General features: G+C 42.6%; 1 protein-coding gene and 1 long non-coding RNA gene across 3 annotated transcripts in view; one reads left to right on the top strand and one right to left on the bottom strand.

Annotated features, from left to right (window-relative positions):
• Positions 1-1,716: 1,716 nt before the first annotated feature.
• On the bottom strand, positions 1,717-4,525 carry LOC121677212. The gene is made up of 2 exons (XR_006020833.1): positions 4,392-4,525; positions 1,717-4,136 (listed from the first exon to the last, which is right to left on the bottom strand). It is a non-coding gene; the product is annotated as an uncharacterized LOC121677212 (long non-coding RNA).
• Positions 4,526-4,616: 91 nt separating this feature from the next.
• Zeb1 (zinc finger E-box binding homeobox 1) overlaps positions 4,617-25,656 on the top strand; it is a 176,545-nt gene continuing 155,505 nt past the window's right edge. Inside the window, exon 1 of one of the 2 annotated variants that reach the window (XM_038333109.1) lies at positions 4,617-4,718. In XM_038333109.1, the coding sequence (XP_038189037.1) occupies positions 4,661-4,718 (58 nt within the window). In that variant the 5' untranslated portion in view covers positions 4,617-4,660. The remainder of the gene's footprint in view (positions 4,719-25,656) is intronic. The other variant, XM_038333108.1, reaches the window with a different exon arrangement.

Genomic DNA, 25,656 nt, shown 5'->3' with positions numbered 1-25,656 from the left:
GCTCAAACATTTAAAACAGGCTACTATTTTTTTAAACTTTCAACTGCATATGCTCCAAGGGGTAAATTCTGGCAGTGCCTGTAACTGAGACTATGGGTTACAGAAAGCCAGGAGTGTAAGCCAAACAACAGATGCACTCTGTAACAAAATCAGTCAGCTGCTCAGAGAAGTCAAGATGCCAAACAAAGAAATAGACAGAAACAAAGGGGCAAAGACAGCAATGCAAACCCCATGCCAGACCCTTGATGCCGTGCTCACAACAGTCCACTCAAAACCATTTGTTCAAACTGGGCTCTCTGGTGTCAGTCACCTGAGCATGGGTTCACATTTGGTATCAATAAAGGATATCTTCTATAGGAGCTACTATTCTATTAGCTTTTGGAGATGATCACTGATGTTCTGCAGATATCTCCCCCAGATAAATTTATGCTTTTATATCTGGTATTTTGAAAAATGCCGCTTATGTTAACATTCCTGTTAAAAGTGGGAGCCTCATCAGAGAAATTTTGTGGGTGCAGTACATAATAAAAATTACCTGGAGGCATGAGAAAAACATGTGTCCCTTCATGACCTCCAAGGAAGTTTGATTAGAAATGCTGGCATGGTCCTGAGGAGGGCTGGCTAGGCATTCATTGCCTTGGAGTCTGGCTGCAGACTCTGGTTGAACAGCACCAGTGAGGTGACCACCAGCTTCCTTTGACCCATTGTGAACTGCAAATCTAGTCTCAGCTGAGCCATTATGGAGAAGCAGCTGGGTCCCTGCATCCTTTACAGATGTCGTGGTCAGCTTTATTATTTTTTCAACTTGACACAAGCTAGAGTTATCTGAGAAAAGGGAAGCTCAACTGAGAAAACGCCCCCCCCCCCAAGAATGGCTTGCATTGCATTTTCTTGATTGATTGATGTGAGGGTCCAGCCCACTGAGAGCAGTGTCACCCCTGCGATGATGGTCCTGGGTGCTGTAAGAAAGCAGGCTAAGCAAGCCATGACAGCAAGCCAGTAAGCAGCACCCTCCATGGCCTCTGCAACAGTTCCTACCTCCAGGTCCCTGCCCTGGTTTCCTTCAGTAGAGTGTGATCTGAAAGCTGCAAGCTTGAAGAAACCCTCTCCTCCCCTGTGGTGGTCTGAATTCATACTTGGTGTTTACTCACCAGGGAGTGGAACTACTTAAGGGTTAGGAGGTATTGCCTTGTCGGAGAAGGTGTCACTGAAAATGTGCCCTAGCCAGGCCCAGCTTCTCGTCCTCTCTGCCTGCTGCCTGAGTCAGCATGTAAAGTTCTCAGCTGTCGCTCTAGCACCATGCTTGTCCATTTACCCATCAAGATGATCATGGTCTAATCCTCTGAAACTGTAAGCAAGCCCTCAGTTAAATGCCTTCTTTTCTAAAAACCGCCGTGGCCATGGTGTCTCTTCACAGTGATGGAACAGTCAGGCAGCACCCAAGCTCTCTTTGGTCACGGTGTTTATCACAGCAACAGGAACCCTAGCTAAGGCAACATGAGCTCACTGTCTGCACTTTAAACTGCAGTGTGGGAACGGTATTGCTGGGAGAAGCGGCACTGACAGACACTGAAACCTGGCAAGGTCTGGAGAACTGTGGTCACACTTCAGAAATGCCCTGCAAAGTGAGGTGTCCTTGATGCGCAACATCCGATTCGAACTTCAGAATATTCCAGTCATTTACAATTTTTCTCATAAATTTTGAAAATACAGTAGTCCACTTTTTATAGTATTTCTTTTTATTTATTGTCTTTTGAATAAGCTTGGCATTTCAAGATTGGGTAAAAGTATACAAGTTTTTACAGTATTTCTTGTTCAACATATACAATCCTAGTGTTCAAAGCAGTATTAACATTTCACTAACACATGAGCAAAGCACACACTGAAGGCATGTTCTGTGATGTGTCAGTCACTGCGAAGAAGACATGAAGCATGTCTCCTTACCCCCTTTATCTAAACTCTTGTTAATTTGAGACAGGTTTCCTGCAGCCCATGCAGACCGGGAACTCAGTATATAGCCTAGAATAACCTTGAACTTCTGATTCTCCTTCCTCCATCTCCCAAAAGCTGGATTTAATCTAAATCTTAATAGGTACTTCCTTCATAAGTTGGTTCCAAAGATTCCCCCCGCCCTGTGCTTTGGTTAAAATATAACTATCAGACAAGAATCAGATTTAAAACAATACTTTATATTCTGAGACTTCTGTCTGCTCTTTCTAGTATAGATTTTAAGTATCTTCAATAACATTATGGAACTATAAATAAAGTCAAACATTTAATTTGTAAGTTATCAGAGGCTTTTGTAAAAGTTAAACTTTGTATTAAATTTGGCTTACCAATATTTCCTGTGCACATTTTAAAAATAGAACTTAGCAGAAGTAATTATTTAGGGAAAAGGAAAAAGATAAGAGAGAGATTAAGATCAAGATTAGCATGGACATGAATGGCAATACTTTTCACACTCAGCCTCAACTGTTCCTAAGAATGTGATAAAGACAGACACCCTTCACTTCATTGAGGAGAACAGGCTTAGAAAGTTTAGATAAAACTTATTTCAGAAATATTTACTCAACAGGTACTAAGCAGTTGGGTACTCTGCTAGTATTGAGGACACAGAAATAGCAAGTCTTATCATCTGATGTCCCCAGAGTTAGTAACAGCCCCACACACTAAGTCAGTAGCCACTGAAGGAACAAAGTATCTTGTGCCGTTTTCGTGTGCCTGTGACTGTGACCCTGAGGAAGAGCAGAGGAAAAGGGCTGGATGGGTGACACCTCCCAAGTTTAAGGGAGGCTGGAAACAAGGGTGGCTGTAGAAAGTGGAAACTAGACAATTTCTGGTAAAAGACAAAAGTCTATGATCTGATTGAGAAAGCAATGAGGCCAGGCCATGGCTCATTCTTGAGATTCCAGCTAGCTACTCAGGATGCTAAGGAATGGGGCTCCCAAGCTCAAGGGCTGAGTTACAGGTGATCCAAGGCCACTAACCCAAGGGTGCCATTCTGACACAAATGTGTTCCAGCTAACATGGTACTGAGGAAAAGAAGCACTGCCAGTATGCACAAGGACCAAGAAGTCTAGTTTTGCAGTGATTGCAGATCTGATGTGCAAAGAACATGTGCAGTCCCATTATTCAGACGCAGCGGGGGTGGGGGGTGTTCATCTACAGCCAGCACCTTTCCATTACTGGACTTCGGCTGTACACTTACTTCGGTTTAATAACTCTTTTAACATTTGAGGGCTGGAGGATTTTTTTGGGGGGGCAGAGTCTCACTATGTAGTTGGCCTGAGAGTCATGACCTTCCTGCCTCCTCCTCCCACAAGCAAAGTCTGCTAGTGTATGTCACCATGACTAGTTACACAATAAAATATCCTGCCTAAGGCATGGCAAAATCAGTAGGCAAACCTTACCAAGGAGCCTTCGTGGACTTGCTCTGTGCTGGTTTCTTCTTGGGGGGAGGGGGGGGAGGGAGAATTATTTCTTATACTCCATGGGATGGGATGTTTGTTATTTCTATCCATAAGTCTCACCTTTATACAATAACAATAACTACATATCTAAAATAATGGCTTAGTTCATTTATCTCATAAAGTTGTCCCATACAATTCCTCCTTTGAAAGAGAGAGAGGTAAATTTAAATCCTAATTACTGAAGACGGGTACAAAAGTATTTAGGTCTTGTATAAAGTCAAGGGCTTAAGATAAAAATCAGCCTCAGCGAACACTAGTCAGCCTTGTTTTTAGCCTTGAGGTCATTATACAGCTCAGACGTGTGTGAGGCTGTAGTTATTTTGAGGCAGGGTCCCACTGTCGGGCAGTCTGGCCTTGAACTCTCGGCCATCCTCCTGCCTCACGCTCTGGACGTTTCAGATTACAGGATTCCAGGCCTGCTCCCCAGGGTTGTTTATGCAAGTCGCAATGCCCACGAGCCTGGCCACCCTGGGACCCTGTAGGGCGGGGTAGGCAAGGTGACAGCAGGTGAGCTAGGCGCAGATGAGGAAGTGAGCCTGGCACGGTGCGGAGATTACTCATGCTGCTTTCCTGAGAGCGGAATTTCTCGCCTCCTTCTCTGTCCAGCTGAAGTTCAACCCAAGTGCTGTCACTTCCCGTCTGGGTAGACCGGGGAAACCCGCGATTCTGTGGGAGGGGAGGGAGTCAGAACTAGCCAGGTAGCTCGCAGCGCGTCCCCGCTGTCCACGTCCCCGGCGAGCACGCGCGGGCCGCCGCACCGACAGCAGGAGCGCGCGGGACCCGAGGAGTGCGCACCCGTCCGCGCGGGGTCTGCGTGGGTGTGGCTCATGCCGCCAGCTCCACCTGGTCCAGGAGGCCGCCCTGTTGCCTCCGGGCCCCGTCCCCAGGGCCCCCGCACCCTCCTCCGTGACCCCACCACACCTGAGCAAAACTTTTCCCTCGCCTCCGGGATTCAAACTCCGCAGCGACTGAAGCTGCCGCAAACCGCCCCGGCCCTAGCAACAAGGTTCCGGCCGTAGAGCGAGCGCCGCTAGGTGTTAGGAAGGTGATGTCGTAAAGCCGCGAGTGTCGTAAACCAGGTGCGGTGGGGAGGGGGAGGGGTGGAGGCGGCGGGTGGGGGGGTGAAGGGGAGGGAGGGAGGGAGGAGGGGGAGGAGGTGACTCGAGCATTTAGACACAAGCGAGAGGATCATGGCGGATGGCCCCAGGTGTAAGCGCAGAAAGCAGGCGAACCCGCGGCGCAATAACGGTGAGTGGCGGAGGGGCCCGGCGCAGCGGCGGGCAGCGGGCGGCCGGGAGAGGGGCGCGGGGCCGAGCGGGCCGGGGGCGGCGGCGGGGCCGGGCCGAGTGGAGTGGGAAAGTAAAGTAGTGCGCCCCGCTGCCGCCGCCGCGGCCGCCGTCCTGGACCGTTATGTCTTACCTGCCTCTGCGCCTAGCGGCTCGCGCGGCCGCCGGGGACCGTTAGCTGCGCCGCATCCCGCCGCCGCGCCCGGCCACTTTTCCGCCCGCGGGTGGAGCGGCTGTTGCTTCTTTCCGCACTTTCTCCACTCTTGCCGCCCCTCGGCGCCTCCCCGCGCGCGATCCTCCCTCCGCGCAGGCCGCGGCGGCGGGGAACAAACTTGCGGCGGGCGGGCGCGGGCTGCGGAGCGGGCGCGGGCGGGAGAGGACGGGCGGCCGCGGGCCGGTTGCGTGTCGGCTGCGTGTCGGCCGTGCGCGCGTGTGCGCGGGAGCGGGCGCTGCGCGTCGGGTCGGGAGCCCGCGGTAAAGTTGCGCCCCGCGCGCTCGCGGGCGGGCGGGGATGGGGACGCGCGGGGCCGCCGCTGGCCGGGCGCTCGGGGGGTTGGAACCCCGCGCGTGCGGTGCCTGTCTGGAGCCGAGCAGGCTCGGGCGACTCCTAGCTGCTGCCGTGGGGCGAGCGTGTGCGTGGACTCGCCGCCTGCGGCTCGCGGCCGGGAAGCAGCACAGACAGGTCGGGACGCCCTGGCAGACCGGGTCCCCGCGGGCACGGGGCTGTGTGCATGCGCCTTGCTTTGGCTCTTTCGGTTTGGGGAAGTTGTTACCTGGGCCGGACGCGCGAGCCGAGGGCAGATAAAGGAGTTGGACTGGCGCTCGGGGTCGCGAGTGGGGCTGGTGGGGGAGGGGGAGGGCGGCCCGACGGGCGCACGGGGCTCCGGCTAGCGGTGCAGCTGCGCGGGGTATTGATTTGCGCGGATGTGCCAGGGAAACACACTCCTCGGCCTGACTGCAGAGTTTTTTTGTTGTTGTTACTGGTCGTTTTGTTTTGTTTTGTTTTGTTTTGTTTTGTTTTTAAGAAAGAGGGAAAGCCACAGGCATCAGGATAGAGCGCGGCACCCCGACCTGAATCGGTGGGTGCATCGTGGGCTCTCCCAGAGTGGGGAGACGCAGGAGTTGCTGGATGGTGCCTCTCTTAGGCGAGTGTGTGCTCTCGGCTAGCGGCGCGGACAGCCGTCTGCTCCTGGTCATTGTCTGGACAGTCCCTGCGGCGGCGGCCGGGGGATGCCCCCGCCCGGGTACCTGTGTGTGGTGATGGGCGGCCACAGCCCTGTGCTGCTGCGGCCGCTGCTATATAAGGAATTCCTCGTGCCTTTCGCACCCGGTGGCTCCGTGGGGCTCCCGCGGGGTGTTGAATGACGAATTTTTAAGAATGGGGGGGAATAAATGCGCCCCTGATGGCATCGATGTGGCGTCCGGAGAACTAGGAAATCCTGTTTAAGTGGCAACCCTGGCGCCCCCCCCCCCGCGCGTCCCACCCCCTCCCGGTTTGTGTTGCTCCCTCCCCTCCGGTATGCCAAACGCCAGGTTTTGTAACCTTTCCTGGCAATTTTAGATTTTGTGTGGGATTTCCTGTCTAGAAGCAGATACGAAGATTTTAGGCTGTTCCAAAGAGATTTCCTCTCAGTTGTAAACACATTTTGAATATATCTGAACCCTCTTTAAAATCTCTGCTGCCATGAATGATTTTCAGTTGTTCAGATAAACGTTGCATCTCAGACAAGCGTGTTCGTTCGGAGGGAAAGGTGTGCTGGGTAGCGTCATTGTGGAGAGGTGACTACTGGTTGTGGCAAGGACCTGAGCACAGGCTACCGCAATTGTAATTTCCTGCTTCTAGCATCAAATAGTGTCTGTTCTACATTGAGCTGTTGCCGCTATTGCTGATGTGGCTTTATGAAAGGTAAGTTGGTTAGGAAAGGGCTGCTCGCTGCCCTTACCTTATTTAAAATGTTGATCGCCAGAGAAAGGGGCTTTTCTTGTTGCTGACGACATGTGTGTGACATGTGAGTCTGAACCACCCAGCGTCTGTGCAGCTGCTGTAAACATGTTTACCTGAACAGGAAAGAATGGATTTTTCTCCTAGAGATTCTGTGATATTAATATCACACACATAAGGCATATCAACAGATGACATAAGGGTGGAAAGCTATTCTGAAAGGTGCTTGAAATCAACAGGAAAGAGATTCTTGATCGCTGCAGCAAATGGCAACTTGTGCAGGTAGAAAAAAGATGGTATTTAGTTTTCTCCTGCATGTATGTCAGCCCCCTCCTGTTTGCCGCCTTCCTTCTCAGGGGAGGGATTTATTTATCACGCTTGCTGTTAGTGTTTTTCCTTTGTGTTTAATATTAGAAAAACAGATTTGGGGCTCTTGAGCCTGAAATGTCTTGACTGCAGTATGCATTACTGGGAGAAAACAAAAGGTGTGTGAGATAGCGCTGTACTACCACAGGTATCTTCCATTTTCATCACTTTTGGCTCTCTCTTTGTATTTCTTTTTGTTCTCTAATGCTTTCATCCATCGCTGACTGTTGCGGCCATGCTGTTTGATTTAGCCTGCTATTTTTGCAAATTAAAATTGAAGTTATATGCATTGTGTTGTAAAACCTGGGGGTAGGTGCTGGTTGATTTTTCTTAGCAACGCAGTCATATTTAAGTTGCAGATGCTTTAGGAGAGAATTATCTGGAAAGATGTTAACTCTTAAAATTCATTTAAATTAAATTTAAATAGTAGTGTATACGGCGGGAGATAGTACTAGAGATATTTTATGTTGTTTATGTATAAATTATGTTTATATTCATTTTTAAATAAGGTATATAGATTTTACAGCTAGATCAGCAATAAAACATTTTTATTTCCTTCCTAGAATATGTCTGAAGGCTAGGATACTGATGACAGCATCAGAAGCTGTAACTTAACAAATAATGTAACAATTGAGTAGACCTGCCTAAATCGTGGAACCTTGTGTGGGAACATTGTAATGATGCTAGCCATCTAAAGGAATGGCATTAGAATTGCTGGAATTGATTTTTGCTGTTTATAATTTAATGCTTTGTTGTATTTAAAAATATTTTCTCTTTTCCAAAATTCTATTCTATTTGACGTTCCCCCATTTTATTCTTGACAAATGAGCTCTAGCTCCCAGGGACTGCCTGCTGACTAATCCACCTTAGATGGAATAGCAGGCACATACCTTTCTATCATTAGCACCATTTCTTCTTGCTGTCTTTGGAAACCACCAGTAGAGGATGCTAACAAAAACAACTATTGGTGCAGCATCCCAAGCTTGTCCGTCTTCTGTGCTGATGGGGAATTTGCTGTGTCCTTCTGAATCTTTAAAACCAACCTAAGTGTCTTGTAGTTTGCAGACACTAGAAAGAGGTAGGAATGTGTTCACAAGCTTCAAAAATCTTGAAATTGGTGCTTTTGGTATTGCATTAAAACAGTTATATTATTAAAAGTTTGGTTTTAGACTTTGGCAAGAAAATGCAGTGACTACGTGTATTTATTTTGCATACTCACCTTTTAAACCTTTTATTGTTGTTGTTGTTTATAGTATGAATCTTGAAAACCACATTTTCAAATGTTAAAAGTGTCCATGGTTAGGTGTGGTAAAAAGAAGCTTCAATTAAGGATAGATGGTACTGGGAAGTAATTTCCCATTGCTTGTGTAAACTTAGGGCTGTGGTGGGTTGGGAGACTAAGGTAGATGCTAGTTGTCTGTTGTTGGTTGTAGGCTTTGCTTTTTCTCTTTTTCCTGTAAATGGACCTACGTCATCCTATGCCTACCTTTAGTGAAGAATCTGGAAGCATATTACTTTTGAGTTCATCAGTTATAAATTAAGAAGTACAATGTTTTTAGGCTTTAATAATTTATTAATTGGTTGGTTATATCCAAATAATTACTACTTTAAGCAAACCCTGTACACTGAAATGATTTCTTTGGCTTATAAATAATTTCACGAAATTTAAAGTAGTTATGTTATTACTTTGCGTCCCTGCAGTTATGTTAGTACCATGATCCTTAAACATTCCTTGCGTTTGGATTGAAGGTTAGAAGCATTTCTTCCCTAGCTACAGAATGGCACTTGCGGCCCTGCTGCAATGGCAATGCAGCAGTCACACTGTTGGTCTTGAATTAAGTAGGGCTGACCTGACTTGTCAGGTAAGACTGTGAACTTCTTATGGATTGTGTCTGTAAATACCATTTTCATTCTTGACAAGCGTCTCTTCAATTTGTACTATCCTACTTCTTGAGATCTCCATGAATGAGTATAATTCATTTCTTGTTTTTATGAGTTAAGGAACTTATCAGAGTTCATAGTGTATGAAATGCTAGCATGAAGCCAAACATCGAAAGTAGATTATAAACTGGAAGCATAATGACCCTGGTATGAAAACATGAAGAATAATTATTTTTTGTTGTTTCTTTGTATAGCCTTCATTATTTTTGAAATCATGTAATCTCTGTGTTTGTAATTTTAGTGATTTTGAAATATGAGAAAACTGTATTGGGTATATTTCTTAAATATTCAAGAATATTTCTCACAGTGATTTCTTTGCTCCTTTCCTTTCTCTTTTATAAATCCCTTCCAAGCATGCGATTAGAGTCCGATGTAAGCACAGATGCAGTGTTACGTGGGGTTGCACTGCTTGCTGCTCCGAAGTGCTTAAGCTGAGCGCAGTGAGAGGAGAAGAAAAAGCATGCAGATGCTGCAAGATGTGCATTCGTTGCCAAAGTTCCAGTGAGGCTAAAGTGTGTCACGAACACAGAAATAACACTTAAGATGGAAATGGTTTCATATGCCATGACTGCTGATCTGTTGCTCACTTTTATAGAGATGCAAGCTAAAATAAAAATAAAAAGGTTAAATTAGACAAGCACCCTGGTTGGGGTATATGATAAAATTACTTTCAAAATTATCCTTTGCGAAGGTAGATATTGTATATATTACTAGGTAATCATAAATTGTGTACTATATTTTAAAGTCTGTGAGCTCTGTGGTTAAGACTTGAGAGGAGTGGCCCAGATAACACATAGCAAATACAACTGCTGCATTTTGCTGCAGTTTCTGAGGAGAAGTGAGAAATTTTATAACAGGTGAATCTGATCTTTGTGTAGACACTACCAGAGGGAATAATCTTCCCATTATATGAAACAGTGTTTTGAATACTGCATTTCTAAAGGAAACATTTTTTTTAAAAAGAAAAGATTAAATTATGTGTGTCTGTGTATAGGTTTGTACATGTGCATATGGGTGCCTGAGGAAGCCAGAGATGTGATCCAATCGTCTGGGGATGGAGTTACAGACAGTTACAACCCCTGGTGAGGGCACTGGACTGAACATGGGTGCTCTGGAAGAGCAGCGAGCACTTCTCTAAGGCCGGCTGCACTGTCTCTAAGGCCCAAAGGCAGCAGTCCTCGGACATCAGTTTTACCACATGAAGATTCTTACTATAAAGAGAGCATGTCTTTCTGAGTTTTAAACTTAACAGAGGTAAATTATACTACTCTTAACCTGAAAGTGGGTTACTGATTATATCATAATATTGATTTATTTATGTATGTATTATAGTGTTGGAGATTGAACCTCAGCCTCATGCTTATTCCTTAGTATTTTACCACTCAATTACATCCCTACCCTTTTTAAAGTTTTTAAATTAAAGATAGTGGCTCTTTAAGTTGCCCTGGGTAGTCTCGAACTTGTGATACCCGCTTCAGCTTTCTAAACAGGTAGGATTATAACTGTCAGATCAGCAAGTGCTCTTAACCTCTAAGTCATCTCTCCAGTTTCCTCTCCCTTATTTTTGAGAGAAGTCTTACCAATTGATTAGTCTAGCTGGCCTGGGAGCCCTAGGACCCTCCTGTCCCCACCTGTACAGTGATGGGATTATACACATCCCTGGCTTTGATGTGGCTGTTGGGGATCCAATCTCAGGATGTTATAGACAAGCACATTGGTGAACTAACCCTCTCCCCAGCTCATATTTTAGGTATTTCAGATATTCTAATTCTGGCTTTCTTTTAATAAAATGGGGACCCCCTTCAAATATTTCTATTACTGTTCATGGTCACTAACATACATTTGATTTCTCTGTTCATGAACTGTTGAATTATTTGAATGCAGTATTGGGGGTTTGTTTTTATTGTTAAATAGATAGTATTCAAAGTGTAATTAGCTTGCTGGCTTAAAATTAATCATTCTAATGAAATTTTACACTTCTGTTTGAACTTCTGGGATTGAACACAGGATGTTGAGCAACCACACTACTACTGAACTATACCCCACCCAAAAATTCTGATTTTTATTACAAAGGAGAATCATTTTTCAGAAAACTGATGCAGATGAAGTGATATTTGAGATGCTTAGATGGAAACTGCGGGGAGACTTTGCAGTGCAGTTCCATGCAGAGACTAGCTCGATTTGGGAAATAACCAGGCTAGCCAAAGGATAAAACAATTATATTTTTATTTATTATAAGGGGAAACTCACGAAACAGGAATGAGAAGTCCAATCTCAGCTGTGCCCCGTGGGACTCTCTCTCTCTCTCTCTCTCTCTCTCTCTCTCTCTCTCTCTCTCTCTCTCTCACACACACACACACACACACACACACAGAGAGAGAGAGAGAGAGAGAGAGAGAGAGAGAGAGAGAGAGAGATGGAGACAGAGACAGAGACAGACAGACACAGAGAGAGAGACAGAGAGAGAGCAAGCAAGAGTGAGCACCTGGTCCCTGCCCCAGTTTTCTCTCGGGCTCCAGAAAGCCACGCCTTAACTGGGATCCACCTCTTAAAGATAATCGGCTAACAAGGTTTCCCCATCAGTTCCAGACAGATACAGTAATGTGTGGATAGCATGAGTAAAATCCTTAATGGAACAAGTGTCAGAACATGGGCTTAAGTTAACCGTGCTCTCTGGGAAATTCTAGAATGAACTGTGAAGATCACCATCTCTTTGATGCTTTCTCCCTTTGTCCCCAACACTGAGTAGTACATTCTTGAAATGTGTCCTACGTTGTTTTATTGTGGGACCATCACAGTGAGCACTGTGTCATGTCTCTGGACAGTACAGTCTTATTGCACCACTATTGGAGATGAAACTTGTCAATGAACACATCTTCATGTGGCGCAGGACTATATCATACTAATCCCTCTTTACCATTGGTATATGCTTCAAGATGGCCTGCCATTCCCACTGCTTGGCTAGTACTGAACAGTTACTAGCTCGCTTTTCTAAATTGAATCTCTCCATATACTCTTGAGGGGTTTTGTTTAATGTGACTGAACAAAGAAAGTGGAAAAAAGGAAAATCACTCCATATAATTAACATTTAAGACAATAAAGTAGTATATATTTAGAGTATATATTTAGAGCTGGAAGGATTTGGGAGACTCATCAAAACATTTTTTAAAGAGAAAAATATACTAGCGTGATTCATGCTTTATATAATCCTGTAATTCTGGAGGCTGAGGCAGGAGGATTGTGCATTTGACACTGTCATCTTGGGATACAAAGTGAGAACTTGTGAGGGAGAGAAAGGAGAAAGGGAGGCAAGATTAGTAAGAAGGGAAGGAAGGTCAGGGAGCAAGGGGTGGGGCAGGAGCACACATGCACAAACTTGAATGAAGAGGAGCATCAACTGACTTTGCCACGTTTGTATTTCTAGCTAGCTCAGACTAAGCCCTAGTTCACGTTCCTGATATTAGGCTATTGAGTATATTCATCTGAATTTGTAACAAGCAAGTGGATGACAGTGTTTCTCGTATATTTATAGAATGCTCAGTCATCTTGGCACAAAGGAATTTCTACTGCATTTGCATACACCTAACAGACTTAGCTGTTTCCCTCAGCTTAACTTCATTTAGAGGAATTCTCTCATTGGGATGGCATTGTTCTCTGCTCTAGTTACAGCTTCTTTCCTGCCCTTCACTGTGCCAATCTTAGGTACTTTTATGGTTACTTCTACCTGAAGTTATTTCAGTTGTGTAACAAAGCACTGACTAGTTAGGAGTTCCTCTAGTGTTGGATCCCAGTTGGTCTCTAACTCTTGGCTCCAAATGATCCCGTCATACACATCTCCCTGTGTGTCAGGAAGGCCTGCGGAGAAGTTTCTCTGGGGATAGTGACTAAATTCTGACATACTGTTTTGAAAATGGCAGAACCAATCTTCACACTCACCAACAATATATGACTGTCTTATTTCAGAATTTTTCCAGAGTATGGTATTGTACAGTGTCCTGCATTTTGTACTTCTAATTTAAAATTTCTCTTTTTATAGACAGGAGTGTTTTGCTTTCTTGTGTGTCGGGGCACCATTTATGTGTCTGGTGTCTGGAGGCCAGAAGGGGTCCATCAGGTCCCCTAGGACTAGGGTAATAGACATTTATGAGCTTCCATGTGGATACTGGGAACCAAACCCAGGTTCTCTAGAAGAGCATTCTTAACCACTGAACCATCTCTCCAGCCCCAATTTTGCTATTTTGATAGCTGTTAAATAGGATGTCAAGGTGGTTTCATTTTACTAGGGAGTTGATCATTACTGCATATTCATGGCTAGCAAATTGGGTTTCCCTTTGCTTGTCTTGTGTTTTCTATTGATATCTTAGATTATTTTTTGTGAAGTCATTCTGATAGTTCCAAATATGTCAATCATCTGTTGATTTTTGATGATGGCACAGAAAATCTTAATTTTTAATCTTAACTCACATCTATCAAAGTTTTGACTTTGTGGATAGTATGATACCTAATATGTAGATTAAAAGTACTTTCATAAAAATTTTCTATTAGTTTTATTACTTTTCCTTCATATTTAGGTCTCTTGTGTCTATGGAGGTCACTTCTGAACATAATGGAACCTTTAGTTTGTTTACTTTGGTTGGTTTTTTTTTTTTTTGCTATCATATAGAAGTCCAAACTGGTCCTGAAGTTGTGTTAATCCTCCCGCCTCCTAAGTGCTGAGACTATAGGCATGGTTTACTGTACTTGGATAGATACAGTGTTTCTTTTTCAAGGATAATCTGGGGCTGATCCTGTATTTTACTAGTTGTCTTAGCCAAGTGACTTAGCTTTCCACTGGAATGTTAATCTCAGAGTTTGAATGCCTAAAAAAGGTTTATGAAGCAGCATATTTATTGTGTTTTAAGCATTCAATAAATGCTACTTTAAATTGTATGTATTTGCTTTAAATACATCTTACATCATTTGACTATTTCTTATCCATTCCTAACTAATGTAACTACTATCTGAAAGGATGCTGCTGGAGAATGCACTCACTGCTTCTGTGACTTTGTCAGTGCTGACTGGTTCTGGAAGGAGCAATAGACTAGTACATTATGGGTCTAAAGCTTCGTTATGAAGGCTCTAGATGAAAAACTTACACTGAAGCTCCATGCCCCCCTCACATGTATGCGTGTATTTTATACGTGAACATGGGTGTGTGGGTGACTGTGCCTGTGCACGTGCATGTGTGTCAGATGAGTAGAGCAGGTGTCTTCAAAGCTCTTTTGCTCTCTGCATTATTCATTTGAGGCAGAGTCTCTCACTGAACCTGACAACCAGCAAGTCTGAGATCTTCCTGGTTTTGCCCTCCGTCTCTCCATAGTGCTGGGGTTACAGGCATAGGCCTTGCCTCACCCTTTGCATGTGGATGCTGGAATCCACACTCAGGACCTCAGTCTTGGTTAGCAAGCATGCTTACCCCCAAGACATCTTTCCAGCCCCCTGAAACAACATCTTATGCTGCTTGAGATGTCTTTTAGCCCAAAGAGGATTATCTTGGACTCAGTTCTTGAGGTACATTATATGTAGAGATACTGAAGCACTTTTATGTGAATGTTGACATGGAATTAAAAAATAATATATCACTGTTACTCTGTTTCATAAATCAAAACGAAAGCCCCAGGAAGCAGTTTGAGCACTTTAGAATGCAAGGAGCCTGTTGGTTTTCATACATTCATTTGACTTGGAATATTTTGAAAATACAGATTTATTTTACCGTGTTCTTATGGTTTAGATCAGAACAATCCTAAGACAAAAGTTAAAGCCATATGTGGATCAGTAGGTATGGTTTAATAAACTTTATTGAGATGCTATTATATGCGATAAGATACATTCTTGTACATTTTAGAGAGTTCTGTATACCTACATGCTTCTATAACCACCACTGCAATTTATATCCCTAGAAGTACCCTTGTGCCAAATGGCAGCCAGTACTTCTCACTTCTGGTCCCCAAGAAATCAATGGTCTGTCTGTTTTTGCTCATTAGAGATTGGATTTATTGTTTCTAGAATTGTTACCAGGCAGTGTGTACTCCTTCCTTTTCTCATTTTGGTTTGCATAGTGTTCTTGAAATTCATATTATCAATAAGTAGTTCATTCTTTTGGATTGCTGAGTAGTATTCCACTACATGAACAGAATACCTTTTGTATAGCTATTCATCTAAAGTTGACCTATTTATTTTGATTATTTGTGGGGTTTGCTGTAATTAAATCTGTAAACACACACAGGTTTTATGGGATCATGTGCTGACATTTCTTTTGTACAATTAAAAGAATGGCTGGTCATTCATTAGGCATAGGCTGACTTGATAAGAAGCTACCCGGAGGTAAAGTGCCTCCCACTGTCACGGAGACGTCCTGCTTGCTGTGTCTTTCCAGAAGTGTGCTTGTGTTCTCATCAGGGTGTGACAGCACTCTGCTGCTTTGGTTTGGCCTTCACTGGCGAATAAAGGTGTGTGAAGAAATGACAGGGATGTGCCATTTCAGTCATTTAATCTCCTTTTTTTAAATGCTTTCAAATTATGTCTGTCACTCATCAGTGGATTCTAGGCATAAATAAAGGTCAGTGAGCCTATAATTCGTGATCCTAGAGACGCTAAATAAGAAGGTGAACCCAAAGAAAAACATAGTTATCCTCCTGGATATTGGAAGTAGACTAGATTGCCAGGCAAAAATTGGGATCTTGGGGATGGGGTGGGGGTAAGGGAAGATGGGGAGAGAAAAGTGAGGAGGGGAGGATGGGGAGACCCTGGGGGAAATGGGATGGTTGGGATGGAGGAAGGGTAGATAGGGGAGCAGGGAAGAAGATATCTTAATTAAGGGAGCCATTTTAGGGTTGGCAAGAGACTTGACTCTAGAGGGGTTCCCAGGTATCCATGGAGATGTCCCCAGCTAGTTCCTAGGACAGCTGAGGAGATAGAGCCTGAAATTGCCCTTTCCTATAGCCATACTGATGAATATCTTGCATATCACCATAGAAGATTCATCTGGCGATGGATGGAGATAGAGACAGACACCCACACTGGAGCGCAGGACTGAGCTCCCAAGGCCCAAATGAGGAGCTGAAGGAGAGAGAACATGAACAAGCAAGTCAGGACTGCGAGAGGTGCGCCCACCCACTGAGACTGTGGGGCTGGTCTAATGGGAACTCACCAAGGCCAGCTCGACTGGGACTGAAAAAGCATGGGATCAAACCGGACTCTCTGAACTTTGCGGACAATGAGGGCTGCTGAGAAGCTAAGGACAATGGCACTGGGTTTTGATTCTACTGCATGTACTGGCTTTGTGGGAGCCTATTCTGTTTGGATGCTCACCTTCCTAGACCTGGATGGAGGGGGAAGGACCTTGGACTTCCCACAGGGCAGGGAACCCTGACTGCTCTTTGGACTGGAGAAGGAGGGGAAGGAGAGTGGGGGGAGGGGGAGGGAAATGGGAGGTGGGGAGGAGGCGGAAATTTTTAATAATAATAAAAAAATAGATTTCTTCTTTCAATAATTGAATTGAAAGAGTTCTTTGTATTTTCTGGACTCAGTTTCTTTATTGCATATAGGTATTTAAAAGAGTTTAGCCTTTTCTGGAACAGCCTTTGATTTTTAATGTTATCTTTAAAGTTTTTAATTTTTGTTACAAGTTTATGATTTTATTCTTTTGAGCTTTATTCCTTGATCAAAGTGAAGATTTTTTCTAAAATACTTTAGAATTTTAAAACAATAACATTTAGGCCTATCGTGCATTTTATGTTAATTTTTGTCTGTATTCTGTTTTGATCTCGATCAATAAATGCCTGAATCTGCTTTCAGTAATTTGCAAAAGGCACCCCTCCCCAAAAATGCCTAACTTTTTTCTGTTTTCTTTGTGTGTAGTGTATGTGTGCTTATGAGTCTGTGCATAAATGCCTGTAGAGTGAAGAGGCCAACATTGCTGTCCTCTTTGGTTGAGCCTCATGGATTATTTGAGATAGAGTCTCTCATTTACTTAGGCTGGCTGGCCAGCAAACTCCAGTATTCCTTCTGTTTTTGCCTCTCCAACTCTGAACTTACAGGCATGTGCCATCATGAGCTCAAGATTTTGTAAGGCTCGTTTGAGAGCATGCTGCCCAAGTGGAGCCAGTGGGTAGGCAGAATTGGGTTGTTATCTGCTGGCTTGTTTCCTGCATGATTTTGATGAGCCAGCACTATTCCTTTCACATTGCATACCTTCTAACTTTACAGAGGAATTAAACTGGCCACCTATCTTGAGTCCATTGAGGGACATAAGTTCTTTGGCATAAGCACTTGATTTTACTTATTATGGTTATATATCTTATACCTCATTTTGTTACAGCTAAAGAGAAAAAATTTGATAAGTTGACCAGTATATTTCTTCTGACACAACCTAATTTTCTAAAAGATGTACTATCACTAGTTTAACTCTCTACCTTGTTATTTCTAGCTTTTTCATTTCATTTTATTACTGATTTTCTTTGAAAAATCTCTTAGCACTTAGATATCTTGCTTTTGTTTTAAGTGTCCCATGTTTTTATGTTTCTTTTGTGTCTGTCTTGGACATTCTACATATAATTGCGCAATTACTTTTGATTTGGGTCTATAGGTACATTTATAGAAAGAAAGCATTGAATGGGGAATAAAAGTCTTAGGTTATAATATTAAATTTGATATTATTTGGCCTATGAAATTTGAACAATAAATCATTTAGCCTTCATTTGCCTTTTGTGGAAATGATATGGTAGATTACTGTGTACCAACCAAAAAGCTTACAGTATAGGAGAAATAATACAAGAATTAAACTCAAGAGTTTAGTTTAGTAACTGGTCCCATCCCACATGCAGAGGACAGTGTTTAGAGGCGAGTCTTAGAGGATGTACCTGACTGTCCTGGTGATGGCATAGATAACGGCACTCCATGCAGAGAAATGATTCGTGCAGCTGGCTTCATGAGACACACCCACATATTGAACTTGAAGACGTTTGTGCTCGAGTCATGTAGGATGAGCAGGGGTAACTAAGGAGGAAGCTAAGGAAGAAGCAAATGAAGAAAAAGTTTTTTATTGACAACTGAGTTTGGATTTTGTCTTGAGAGTGATTTGGAACTGCCAATGGTCTTGAAGCAAAGATCTGTATTGTTACATTTGTGTAATTCATCATGGAATGTTTCTTTATGTAGTAAATGTTAACGCGTTTGCATTATTAAAAGTAGAAAATACTGTGAAAGTAGAAGCTAATCCTTCTTTTCCTGCTGCTCACCTAGTCTAATCGTGCTGACAGTTTTACATAGCCACTGCTTTGAAATGGTACTGTCCCTACCATTGCTGTCTCTACTGCCACCCTCATGCCACTGAGAGGATTACTTTGTTAGAAGCTTACTTAGGTCAGTGTTGGTGGCTGAAACTTATTTACCAATTGGCAGTGAGTTTGTGCTTTGTGTTCTTATGGGGGAATTGCGTACTTGCATTGTTTTCTTCCCAGGTCAGATGACAATCCAAACAAATGTTAGGGTTTCAAGCCTCTTAAATGAATGAGGTATTTCTACTGGCATTAACTGTGGTTTCCAAAGACACAGTGCTCTGTGCTCTTGGTTATTAAATCATGCCTGTTTATTGGGATGCTTAGGTTTTTTTTTTTTCAGCTTGATACAAACTAGAGTCATCTGGGGAAAAGGAACCTGTTGGCCTGTGGGCATGTCTGTAGCGTATTTCTTAATTAATGATTGGTATGGGAGGGCCCAGCCTGCTGCAGGCAGTGCTGCTCCTGGGCAGCTGGTCTTAGGTTGTATAAGCAAGCAGATTGAGCAAACCACGAAGAGCAAGCCAGTGAGTAACACACTCCTCCATGGCCTCTGCTTCAATTTCTGCCTGCAGGGTCCTGCCTTGGCATTCCTCATGATGAACTATGATCTCCAAGCTACATAGACCCTTCATCTTCCAGTTGCCTTGGGTCAGAAAGGGTTAGCACAGCAACTGAAAGCAAACTAAAGCAATTATTTCTACAATTTATTAATGTCTCTGAATAAAATTCCACATTGTGCTTCGACATTGATCCTTACATATTTAACGAACTATAATTAGGTAATTCCTGCCTTTTCAAATTAGTTAATTTATTTATCTGTTTTAAGTCAGGCTTTTGCTACAACTTGCCTGTGTAGTCTGGGCTGGATTCAAACCAGGAATTTTTCTGCCTCCTTCTCATAGGTGCTAGGATATAGTCGTGATCGCTGTAGTTGTCCTGTCTTGTCTTCTTGCACTGTCACGGTCCAGTGTCTGATTACCTGTGAGAAATGAAGGGAGTAAGTGATCCAGCTGTTTTATTATTTGAATTAAATTAGGCATTTTAAAAATCTTCCAGTTCCAAATAAAATAAAAATTTGCATTAATGCTTCATATTCAATATACTGTAACTTGGACTGGCATATTATTCTTTTATTCAATCAAAAGAACACAGGCTGGGTGTGGTGGCCTTTAATCCCAGCACTCAGAGACAAGGCAGGAGGATCATGAATTTAAGGTCAACTGGGCTGTGTGAGTGAGGCTTTATCTAACAAATCATAAGGATGTTACAAAGCAAACTCCTTTTAGAGGTACATTGTTTCCTACAAGACACATTAAAACCAGTGCCTGTTTAAGGGCTTGTGTGTAGGAAAATAAGCTTTTATCATGTCTTGACCTCTGTGTTTACTGTTTCTCACGTAAAGATGAGTGTGTCATTTATCTTTGTGCCTGTTTCTCTAACTATTTCTTGTAATCCAATTTATGCTTAAAAAGGTCTTTTGTGTTCTCTGTTGCTATATACTGTATGCTTAAGTTTTTAACTTTAAAGTTGATTGACTTCACTGTCTGCCTGGACTCCTTTATACTTCACTTCATCAAGAGTTCAGCTTGCTGTGTGTGTCCTGTGTGGCAACTGCGAGACTAAAACTGAGGGCTTCAGAAGGGCCTGATAACCGGCTTTCCTAACATGGGCTGGCTTTAGTTAGAGAAACATCATCTTTCTCTTGCTCCTATATTCTTAATAAATGTGGATAGAACTTTAGAGTGTCAACTTCAAAAATAGTTTAGGTCAGTATGGGGCAGAAAGTCTGCCCTTGGCCCATCTGCCCCTTTGCAGTATTCTGTGCATGTGCTGGAAGGAAACTAGGTGCTGGGTTTCTGGGGCTCACCACCACATTTACCCTCATCTTGTCCTTTTTCCCTGAGCTGTGTGGAGCCTGGACATGACATGTCTTTGAGTGAAGTCCTCAGCGCTTTAACCATGATCATGCTTCACTGCTACTCTCTTGAGTATTGTCTCTTTCTCAGACAGGGAAAGTAGCTTCAGATGGAGGGGGAATTGCAGAAAGAATGGAAAAACAGAGAGATAAATGCCAGTGGGTGTAAACATACTGAATAAAACTGGGATTGGGGTAAAAGCATTGATTAGAAATAGTGTAACCTGAAAAGAAGGAAAAGAGGATGAGAATAAACACCCAGTATGAAAAAGCTGAGCAGAAGATGAGGAAGAAAAAGAAAGGAAACATGATAAATAGCATGCAGTTAGCAGTAAGTAATAACTGCAGATACTGGTAATTCAGTGCACATACATTGACAGAACACCCAGGCGGTAGAGGCTAGTTGTATGAAATAAAGTAGCAAAGCCCTGTTAGATGCTTGTCACAAGTAACATTCCTTTAAGAAACACATAGAAAGTTAGTGACAGGTTCTTGAGTCACACACAAAAGCCGTAACTGTATTATAGCAATCAACATTGACTTTTAGACAAATTGATTTCAAGAGTCACCAAGTGATACAAGGACAATTCAATTTCAAATTGATTTATACTGATACATATCTAACATCTAGTAAGCAGAGAGAGAGAGAGAGAGAGAGGGGGGGGGAAGAAGAAAAGAATCACTAAAGAAACAAGCAAATCCATTATCATTGTGGGTTGTTTGAAATAATTTATAGTAGGTGTTCAAAGAGCAGAGAAAAATCAACAAAAAGAAAGATTTTGATAAGAAAGTTTGTAAACTTAATGTAATGGGCAGGTATAGAACACTGCACCCCACAACCAAATTATTCTTTTTGAACATACAAAGAATATTTAATTATGACCAACTACAACCAGTTTCATAAAATTTTAGCATTCAATATTTTGTGCTTATAATACCATTAATTTAGATACACGTGTCCTTGAAAATCAATATGCTTGTTTCCGAATAGCTTGTAATTCAAAGAAATAATAAGGACAATGAAAAAAATGCCTGTTCCAGGAGAGTACTGTCAGAACTTGGAGATAGCCAAAGTAGCACTTTCCATGAATTTGTAGGTTTTTAAAAGTTACTTTGCAACATTAGAGGCTGAAGAATAATAGCCATGTGTCTCTAAGAACTAAAAAGGAGTTATGATGTTCTTCTAATTAAAGTAAAACAGAGGGCTGGGGAGATAGCCCAGTGGTTAAATGACTTACTGTGCAAGCACCAAGACCCAAGTTCAAATTCAAGCACCCATGTCAAAATCAAGCATGGTTGTGCAGGCTCATAACCCCAGGGCTGGGGTGGCAGAGACGGGGATCCTGGGTCCTCACTGGCCAGCTAATCTAGCTATGTGGCAAGCTCCAGATTCATTGAGAGACTATGTCTCAATAATGTGGAAAACACACGTGTGTGTGTGTTTGTGTGTGTGTGTGTGTTTGTGTGTGTATGAAAAACAGGTGAGTGCACCTGCCATACAAACTTGGACACACTCCCCCCAAATAAAATAGGAATAATGAAGATGGGGTATATAGTAATGAAGTGGAGAATAACAGTAACTCAGAGTGCAGCAGTGCAGCTGAAATAGCAGACTGGCTGTCAAACCTATCAAAGCGGACAGTGCCTGCGAGCTTCATCACAGTAAACAAGGCAGCAGGATCTGGGATGAAAATGGGATATGGCTATGGATGTGTCGGGAAAGATCAACTACTGACCCTTAGTGTATTAATGTAAGCTGAAGAACTGAATGTCTAGGTCAGAAGGACAGATTCGGGAAAACTAGTAGACATTAGAAAGATCTTCAAACAAAAAGAAATGCCAACTCTAGACAGTTTACTAACAAGTTCTACAAAACATCCAGCAACCACGGGGTCTCATCCTGCAGGATCAGTCCAGAGTTTGGGCAAAGAGACAAATAGTTCTTATTTGTTTGCAGTATTATTTTATGAATATAAAAAAAGTTTGAGAAATGAAAATTGAAGAATAACCTTAATCTAAAAATAGATACAAAAGTTTATAAATACTGCTGTACTTGATCCGGCAGTATATGAGAAAACAGCCCATACCAACCAAGTTAGGTTTATTCTAGAATTTCAGAATTGATTGTAAGGATATCAGTCACTGATGTGATCACTACTTGAAGAAATTGTGAGCATCTCATTAGGTTCATTTCATTTGATTATCTTTAGTTAATTCTGATTTTGTATCATAATTTGTATCAGTAGTTGTAAGAGAAGTTTTCATTCATTTTAAGTAATATAGGAATTTTTAATTCTTTTATATCTTTCTAAACTAAATTTAAATGATTTCTGCTTTGTCTTTTCTATTAACCACATTTTATGAAGTTTAAAAAGACATTAACTTACCATGTTAGATTGTTCTAATTTAAAGTATGTATGGTGTCTCTCATTATTTCTCTTGTGTTTGTGGCAATGGCTTTTTCAGAATCTACTGTTTGATTTGGGTTTGGCTTATCCAGCAATTGTTTACCATCAGGTGTTGTTAGATGCTCTTCAGTGCATTAATTCACCCAAACTCCATTGTAAGACACTGCCATCTTTGTTTAATAGGTCAGAGCTACCTCCAGCATTTCTGCTTGAAGGGACTGATGGATGGTGATGACACCAACCAGAGAAAAGACACAAATAAGCATCAATTTAGGGAAAGACGAGGAAGTCGTGTTTGAAGTGATAGTTTCCAGAGAGGAAGCAGAGGTCTAGCCCGACAGTTGACAGGATGAAGTTGCTCTGCAGGATGGAAATGGTCATCTCAGGCTGGGAATTCAAGTGTGAGAACTCACCAGTTGGTGAGAGAGAGTCGAAACCATGAGATTGCACAGGGAACACATGTTAAAGAGAGAAGGAGGGTAGAAGTTAGGATCTCCAAGGGGCATTATTAGGACCAGATAGATAATACAAAGAATCTCTATAACCGAGAAAGAAACTGACCAGAATGGGCAAGTATATTCACTGCCAGCCCTGGGATCCAGCTCCAATTGAGGAGCCACACACTATCCATGGGATGTGTTAGAGCTTCTGTGAGGAGGAGGAGGAGAGGGTACGCTAGCCTGAGGCTGAGGTTTCATCAGGTGGACAGTGCATTTGAGTTTGGGAATTAAGACGTGGAAGTTGGACTCATTTAGGTAAGATCGGCCATGTGCTGCATGCTGCATACTGCACCTGAACCTGCGCACACATTAACTGGTTTAATCCAAGGAGTGAGCCTAGTTGAAGGCTTTGGAATGTATGAGAACAGGAAGATGGGTTTTGTCTTCTTTTGCATTCCCACGCCTGGTACAGGACAAACTCAGAAATGAGCAGCTGCTCTCTCTGTGGATGTGGGAGCTGGGCATGGAGACGTGGCTTTCACAACTGTTCAGCTAGGAAAGGAGCCCAATCTGCGGAGTGAAGAGTCAGGGGACTCAGGGACTGGAACTCCTTGCTGCATCACATAGAAATGAAGGCAGAAGGGGAAAATAAAATATTGGACTTATGCTTTTTTGAGGTAAGATTGTTTGAAGTGATGACAAAAGTCATATCCTGGGAAGGAGAAAGAAGACCCTTTTTTTCCCCTTCCTTTTTAAAGACAGGATTTCTCTGTGTAACTTTGGAGTCTGTCCTGGATTTGAATTTGTAGCTCAAACTCACAGAGATCAGCCTGCCTCTGCCTCCCAGGTGCTGGGATTAAAGATGTGCGCCACCACTGCCTGGGGAAAGAAGACCATTATTATAGATGCTCTAGAGGCATCTTTGTGGATGCTGAAAACACCTGAGGATAGACTCGAAATTTAATTAGAGAGGAACATCGTGATCCCAGATCTCAGTAATTTATGTGGTTGCAGATATGTAGATAACGAGCAATGATGTGTAAAATACATACGCCATTTTTTTTGTAGTTCCAACTTTTTTTGAACATAGGTTGATGTTATATCTGGCTTGATAAAAGACTAAAATAAACTTATTCTCAATTTTATAAATAAAATTGCTATAATAGTTTAAAAGGTATTTAGAATCTATATACAAGAGTTTTTTTAAATTCACCTGATTAGCCAACCATACATAAGGTATGAATTTTGGATGTTATCACACACACACACACACACACACACACATCCTAAACCCCTATTCTACCCACTGTCTCATATAGTAATAGAGCAGTTTGTTGGTGGCAGCACATCTCACCCATTTGGTTGGTGGCTGCCAGCAATCAAGGATGGTGACTGCCCTTGTTCCCCATACCATTAGCACCTGCCCACTGGACTATCCTATTCTTAGAACCCTTGCCCCTGTCTCACCCGGGTTTCTTTTTAGATACTTTATATTTGAACCTGTTAAGAGTTTCTTTCTACTTTATATAGTAACGTTAGGAAGAAGTAAAATTCATGTTATACTAAGCTATACTTAGTATTTTAAGTTGAGCATTTTCAGAAATTTTAAAAGACTTTATCACATTTCCATGTCTAATATGATTCTTTTTACTTAAAGTCTCTCTGTGTATTTTGATAGAGTTGCAATTTGTAGGCTGAATATTTCCACTCATAAAAAATAAAAACCCATTAATTCCACAGAAATGTGTTAAACAAAATTTTAATAATTTATCACATTGATGTAAAGAACAGCCTTGAGCTTATAGAATTTTTAATTTAATGATTGCACAGTTCTGTGCTGTCCTTCCCCACAGCTTCTATCACCCTGAAAATAGTCTCATGAGGGTTTATTGTCAAGTGTCTGTCTATGTGATAAGGGGTTTGGAGGGGCCTCTAAAGGACCTTTTCAGAGAAGATGCTCTGTGTTCACGGCTCTGTGTTCTTTACTCTTTAAAGCCCTGTGGGCGGCAGCTCAATTGCTGCCAAGTGACTTTGACACAGGAACCATGACTGCCCCAAATGACTTCATCTCATTATAATGTTCTCTTTTTAAATTAGATGTAGGATTGGATGTTTTTACTGACTGTTCCCTGAGGTAAATCACAAAACCTAGGGTCAGTTGTTGTAGTTTCAACTTTCGTCCTTTTCTGTTTCATAGAGGTTGTTGAAGGCCATTCCCTCAACCCACTGTAGCCTTCTCCTATGGAGAAGGCAAACCCAGAGTCAGTGGACTTGCGGCCTATCCTTTGTTCTTCCCTGAGCAGTGCCCACTGGGAGGCTCGATGGGTTTCCTGCAGATCTAAGCCTCTTGAGCCATTAACTATAGTATGCATGATGGTCATGGGTACTCCATGTGGAACAGCCCCACTCTTTCCTTACCAGTAAACTAGGTGAGAGCTGCTCATGTGTACATATGTACGGTAGCGATTCTTACATGTTTCTGGATTCACTTAATAACTAACACTTTCCTTACCAGTAAACTAGGTGAGAGCTCATTGGCGTAAGCTGCTCATGTGTACATATGTACTG

Source organism: Arvicola amphibius, chromosome 6, assembly GCF_903992535.2.
Source record: "Arvicola amphibius chromosome 6, mArvAmp1.2, whole genome shotgun sequence".
NCBI classification, from domain to species: domain Eukaryota; kingdom Metazoa; phylum Chordata; class Mammalia; order Rodentia; family Cricetidae; genus Arvicola; species Arvicola amphibius.
Note: the sequence above shows the minus strand (reverse complement) of the source record. Positions and strands in the feature narration are given on the sequence as shown.